The 6573-nt window shown below is 39.7% G+C and overlaps 1 protein-coding gene across 1 annotated transcript; it reads left to right on the top strand.

The window, feature by feature from the left end:
• Positions 1-356: 356 nt before the first annotated feature.
• On the top strand, positions 357-2474 carry LOC124262904 (protein FAM181B-like). The gene has a single exon (XM_046697496.1). The coding sequence runs from the start codon at positions 888-890 to the stop codon at positions 1983-1985; it is 1098 nt and encodes a 365-aa protein (XP_046553452.1). The 5' UTR covers positions 357-887; the 3' UTR covers positions 1986-2474.
• Positions 2475-6573: the final 4099 nt, after the last annotated feature.

Below are 6573 nucleotides of genomic sequence, written 5' to 3'. Positions count from 1 at the left end.
CAATAAACCCCGCATAGCTCTAACTTTCGACCTTTTGTGGAGCGTCTGTGTAGTTTTGTGGGGGAGGTAACGTATTTTATAGACCTATGTTTGTCGATCAAAGTGCCTCCCTGCTGCGTTAAGGGCTGACTCGTTATGTTCAGAATAACCCACATAACGGTCAGAGTCACTCTACCTCAGGGACACGCACGGTCACAGCTATTGGCCAGGTAATTATTCACTGTTAACTTAACCTCGGGCGACCTGAGCAGAGACCACCCCAATTCAGTCAGCTCTCATCAACTCAGCCCCACCCATCCTGGATAAATACCGGAGCAGACGACAAACAGACCACATGACTAGTCTCTACCCGCTTACAGCAGGCGTGAGCACGAGAGTCGCAGACGACAATCTCCATCCCGGATCTACACTTGGGCCAGTCAATCAAGCGTCACATTGTGTTTGCATTGCGGTGTTGGGATAGAAAAGGACATAGTGAAGCAAGCCGAGGAGGAGTGATCGCCAAATCTGGACGACCAATCCGGTTGACAGACGGTCCCATAAAGAGACCTAGGATTAGTGTGGTCGCTTACAATAATCTTATTTTGAAAGGTTAATTTATTTCCACCCATCGCTATTTATACGTTGTGGGAAGTCAACACCAGGTTGGATCACTTAATACCCGGCGGCATAACTTCAGCTCAGGCGTGCACTTTCCTCGAGGATTTTCCTGGTTCGGTCTAACACTGTGGTTCTTAAAACTTATTTTGTGACATGGCGGATGTGTAACTACGCCTTGATCAAATTGGAAGTCACATCTTTCAAATTGGCCAAGTGGCTGTGCTGTCATACGACTTGTGGACATATGACCTAAGGTTCAAGTTGAATCCCGAAAAAGAAGTTTCAAAATGACCAGCTTGATGTCATCACCATCCGTGAACCTTGATTCTGAGATGCAGGAAAGGGATGACACTGCAAATCTGTTGAACTTTGTTGACATGGCTTCAAGTAACATCAAACTTGCTCTGGACAGACCGTCAAAGTCGAAAAGGAAGGTAAATCACAGAAAATACCTCCAGAAGCAACTGAAACGATGCGGTGGCTCCCCGAGGCGCTCTGGAGAAAGCAGAACTGGTGTTGTGAACAATGTGTCTTCTGGGAGCAAACCTAACAGGAAAGAAACGTCACAGATTGGTGTTCAGATTAAGTCTCTCCAAGCTCTGTTTGATCCCCGGACGCTCCATGAACGTTGTTGTACTGATCAACCCAAAACAACTGGTCCAAAACAATCACTGAGAAGTCGAAATTTACCAGCATCATTTTTCACGGAGCCGGGAGCAAGAACTGGGGACCGAGATGGTTTGGATGTTGTCGACCCTGTGATGCCACCGTTGGCGTTAGCGACGTTTAATACATTAGGGTTCGATCCTACATTAACCTCATACCCGTCCTTACCCGCGGACACGATTGAGAGTATCTTGGGACAGACCGACATTAGTGATTTGTTATCGGGGTCTTGGCAGGACCCCCCACGTGATGCAGCCCGGACCCCCGGGAGTGTTGGGACTTGTAGTCCAAGATCATTCTCAGACTCGTCGGAAACCTACTGCAGTTCGTCCCCCGATCTCTCAACCCGAAGCCCGTCATGGCCGTGCTCAAACTCAAATATGGCGGCAAATTTCATGCAGTCCAATGAAGAAAATGTCAACAACTTCAACATCTACCAGCAACATCAACAGTCTCATCACCATCATCACGTACAGCAACAACAACCACAACACAATAACGAACATTTCCATCTGAATTTTAGTCAAATCGCACCTGTTTCACTGGAAACTGAGAGCCATTTCCCCAATCAGCAGACGATATCCGGTATGTCGTCTGCCACAACATCATTGCCCGGATTCCATCAGACATTTCCAAACTCTTTCGCAGTGCGCCAAGGCAATGTGATTCCTTCATCGTGGCAGGGAGTAAACATAGAACCCAACTATACCTATTTGTAATTTATCTGTATTACATGTACTCCATATTTGCAATGACGAACTGCCATTTTGAAACTGTGCCATAATTAATTTGTGCAAGAAGTTCCGACGACTCGTCCGTTTCACGGAGCGACGAATAACTAGCTTTCACGTCGAAAGTCAGCAAGGTATATATTTATAACTGTGACATACCTTATAAATTTGACGGATTCAGGATAAACTGATTTATCATCAGGTTTATGATGATTATTAGAACAAGTAATATGTCTTTAAATGTAACATGTGTACAAACATGACGTGTACATGACATTTGTCCTGAATTTATTTTGGGATGCATACTACACATTATTATCATATGCTTCATTGTATATCAAACATTCGTAAACTATCGGTGATGAGGGAAATTGTTTCCTATGAAAACAGATTCCACGTCACTGCTCATTGTGAACAAGATGCTGTTGTAGCTCCATGTCATGTTCATAATCAACGACCTAAACATGTGATATAACACTGTGAATATATTTATGAATAAATCATGTGTATATTTATATATCTTCCATGTGTTCTCTTTGGTATTTTAGTAACCATGGTTACTTTATATTTATCCTGTTGTATTGTAGGCCAGTACATGCTTACCCTACTCACGTACTGTGTCTCATCTCCAATTTTAGGTCGATCCCGTCATATGATTTACACCGTCTATTTGCCTTTTATATCAGTGAAATCTGTAAGGGGGGATAATTGAAAATCATACTCTGCCGTTGATGTTTTATCTTCATATTTACATTATTTCGGACCGAGAACCCAGTATGTCTTGGTCATTTCATTATAAACACACAAACACGCGCACGCACGCACACACGCACACACGCACGCGCGTGCTCACACCACCAACAAATACCAAAATTATAGATATTTACACCAGGCCAATGTAAATATTGCTCGGGTGACATTGATCGTAAATTCCCGACATGCAGTTTAGGTATATATACATCGGATGTAACCTGCTGAGACACAGAGGAGACAAGGACAGCCAAACGTTTTCCTACTCCAGAGGCACAGCTTGGGATGTATATTTGGACATGGAATAACACTTTACGTCTCTACAACAGAGTATCAATATTTCATAGCGTGACGGGTGGTTATATCTTAGGATGTTGTGTTGTGTTGTGTGGATGTTAATGTGAATGCCTCATGGTGAATATGTGTTGAATGTTTAATGATGAAAACATGTGCTGAATAGTGAATAGATGGTTTGAATGCTTAATGGTGAATAGATGCACGGAATATAGAATGGTTAACAGATGCGCTGAATGTACAATGTTGAATAGATGTGATGAACGTGTAATAGTGAATAGACGTGTTGATGGATGAATGAATGTGCTGAAAGTTTAATGGTAAATGTACAGTCTGGGAACATAGGACTTCTATTTCTGAAAAGCATACACTATTTTCAGGGATATAACTATATATCCATAATTGGTTCATGATAAACTTGAAACTCTGGTCCAAATGACGGTTCACCGTCCGGATTAATGGGGTTTCTCTGTAAATGTATCAACAGCAAGGTTATCGTAAAATACATCACCCCAGCAGTGAACTTCAGTTTCAGAAACTTGTGTCGAATAACGGACATGACAACTTCGTGATATCATACCCGTATAATACAACCCATGACATAGAACCCGTACAACAGACACGTGACCTTGATGATATAAACCTCAACAGTGTATAACGGATATATATTACCGTCATGATATAACACTTGTGTAAAAGCGGATAACAGATATATTCCCTTTAAGATATACACGTATAATGTTAACGTATAAAGCTTGGAGGGTCCTTTCCTTGTCTTGTCGATAGGTTAATATACATCGCTTCAATTATCAAAAATAGTTTGCGTTTGGCATATTTGAAATGACGTTATCAATATATTTGACGTGAATGAATAAATTTATTGACGTTATGGGTCACTTACAAATGGCATGTCTGCACTGCGGCCGTCAAAAAACTAATTAATTCATTACGAGAAAAAAAAACCCACTCATACCTGTAATATTTACCCATTTGACACAGGTAATTGAATGGGAGGTGTACCTTGTAACGTTGTCAAGCCGTCAATACAGGTGATGCTTAGCGCCCCTATAGTTGGTTCAGATACCTCCACTATACGTCCACGTGTTGTCCGGTATAATATTTGCTTGTTGGCACGTCTTAGAAATTGATTGAAACCATTCCGAAACACCATGGAAACAACCGCAATTACTAACGACTACATCAGCTGCCACTTATTCTTGGTTTGTGCCACTCAAAAAAGCTAAAGTCAAATTCAACTCCTTTATTTTCTATCAACCACCCAGCGGTGGTACAACAGTACAAAAGCAGCGGATTACCTAAACAATGACAAGATGTCGCACTGTTAAAAAAACAACATTTAAAATGTGTTAGTATACTATTAATAAACATCGATAGCTTTTTCAATTCTGTGGTTTTCTTTGTACACATTAGTTGCTTGAAGGTAACCCGATTTTTTCCATTTAAGATATTGCGAAGGAATATACTTTAGTCTTATATCATTAAAGTAACTACATCTCAGTAAATAATGAAATTCATCAGCTATTGTCGGGGGAGTCGCATAACTTACAAGTTCTTTTTTCTCTGATTATGCCCTCCCAGCGGCCGGTCTCAATTCAGAATTGGGATATAAACATAGGCTGGAAGTAACGTTCAAATGTTATGTAGTCTTTTATAGTCTTATATAATAAAGAACGCCCAATTCTTTCATACAGCTATAGATCGTTTGTAATGTCACAGCGATTAGAGTAACGATAGCCACATGAAAGAACCGGGTGTTGTTGAACTTCTGTTGAGAAGTATATCTTCAGGTTCAATTACACAATGTAACGAAGTTATTGAGGTAGTACTTTGAATAAATGTCTGTCGAAATTATTAAAATTGATGCAATGATGTTTATTATTTCACATAACTAGCAACAAAGCTTCTGGTTGAGTGTAACAAACGGGTGTATTAAACCTGATTTTCTCTGATATAGAAAAAAATCTATCATTAAAAAATTAATACACAATTGAAACAAGACACTACACTTACTCGTCAGCAACAATAAATGTCAAAGTAATGCATTGGTGCATGTAAATACACGATTCATATATTAAATGATTAATGTATACACGTGTGAAACATAATATATTGAGAAAGTAGCATTTAAGGGTTTCCTCTTTATGTCATATATTACAAATTACATATTTGTGCTTGGGAATTTTCCGGTTATCATTATTTATTGGGAATTGGGAATTGTTAAGAGGATATCCTAATGCGTTTGACACATTATGACTCATCACATCTTATATAGCTAATGAATAACTATATATCAACATACCAGTGGTGTCTAGTTACTCGTCACCTTTGATATGGGAATGCTTGGCAGATATTTGAAAGCAAACATCTGTCGTATAATAAAACAACATTATTCTGGACACCCCGCTTTCCTGTAACTACAATCAAGTACCGTTGTCTCGAAGGTGAAGGTATCTACACAAGTACTTCGTGCGATCCGAGGTTCAACAGAACCGCAAAATGACTAAATAAGGAATGAGGACCATGCTTGTACTTCGATACAACCGTAGCTTCGACAAAGCGGTGTTTGTAACTCCGTGATAAGATGTAACGGACCTTCCTCTACACCCATGTCTCCTCAAAGATGACATCGCTTAATCACAGGAACGGTAACCCATGGAACAACACGGTTTAACTGTGTACAAAATGTCAAATTTGAGTAACATATAAAAAAACCCAAAGTTCAGCATAATGTCCTCTATGTCTCGTGTTTTTCCCCTGTAAACAATGAAAGGAGCTGTCTCAATTTATGTATTTTCTTTGTATGAAGATGACCCGTTGTTTGTTTCACCTTGGCGGCGTATGTAGGACAATGTTTACGATCGTGTTTACACTGCGCATGACCAGGATGACAATGATTATTCTGATGGTATTATTATGGCACACCTTTAAGCCTTGACCGTCAAGAGAAAAACAACAGAACTTTATCACATTCAGACCTCTTTCAGTGGTATACGAGGTACGTTACTGTCACAAATATATACAAGTATTCATTCATACACAAAGGACTATGTATATTATTTACAACAGAGTATGTGCTTTCATAATTTGGGTACTTATTGATGGTCTTTACTTCATTTTTCTCAGTTGCAGAAGGCAAATTGTATTTTAACACATTGAAACTTTGTGCCGAAACGTTTTCACATTTTATACAACAGTGGCTTGGATTGAACGGATTACGTTTAATACATGCATATGCAGATGTCTATTTTTATAAATGTACATGTCTGCTTTGGTGATGATTATTTTTTCATCAGATAATCATCTTTGTTGTTGAACATCTATCACGTTTTTACATTAGAAAGGACCCTCGGTCGCAGCAAGCTTTTAACGGATTATCTTTCCCAGATATGACAGAGACCTGAAAATCAACACCGGAAGAAGCAGAAGGATGTAGTCACTCGATCCCCACACCAAGCTTACAAACGTTGATGGCGCGACATGTCGTCTGTCTTTAACTTTACAAGTCAACCTG

Source organism: Haliotis rubra, unplaced genomic scaffold (assembly GCF_003918875.1).
Source record: "Haliotis rubra isolate DU_JTF1 unplaced genomic scaffold, ASM391887v1 Scf86, whole genome shotgun sequence".
Classification (NCBI taxonomy): Eukaryota; Metazoa; Mollusca; class Gastropoda; order Lepetellida; family Haliotidae; genus Haliotis; species Haliotis rubra.
Note: the sequence above shows the minus strand (reverse complement) of the source record. Positions and strands in the feature narration are given on the sequence as shown.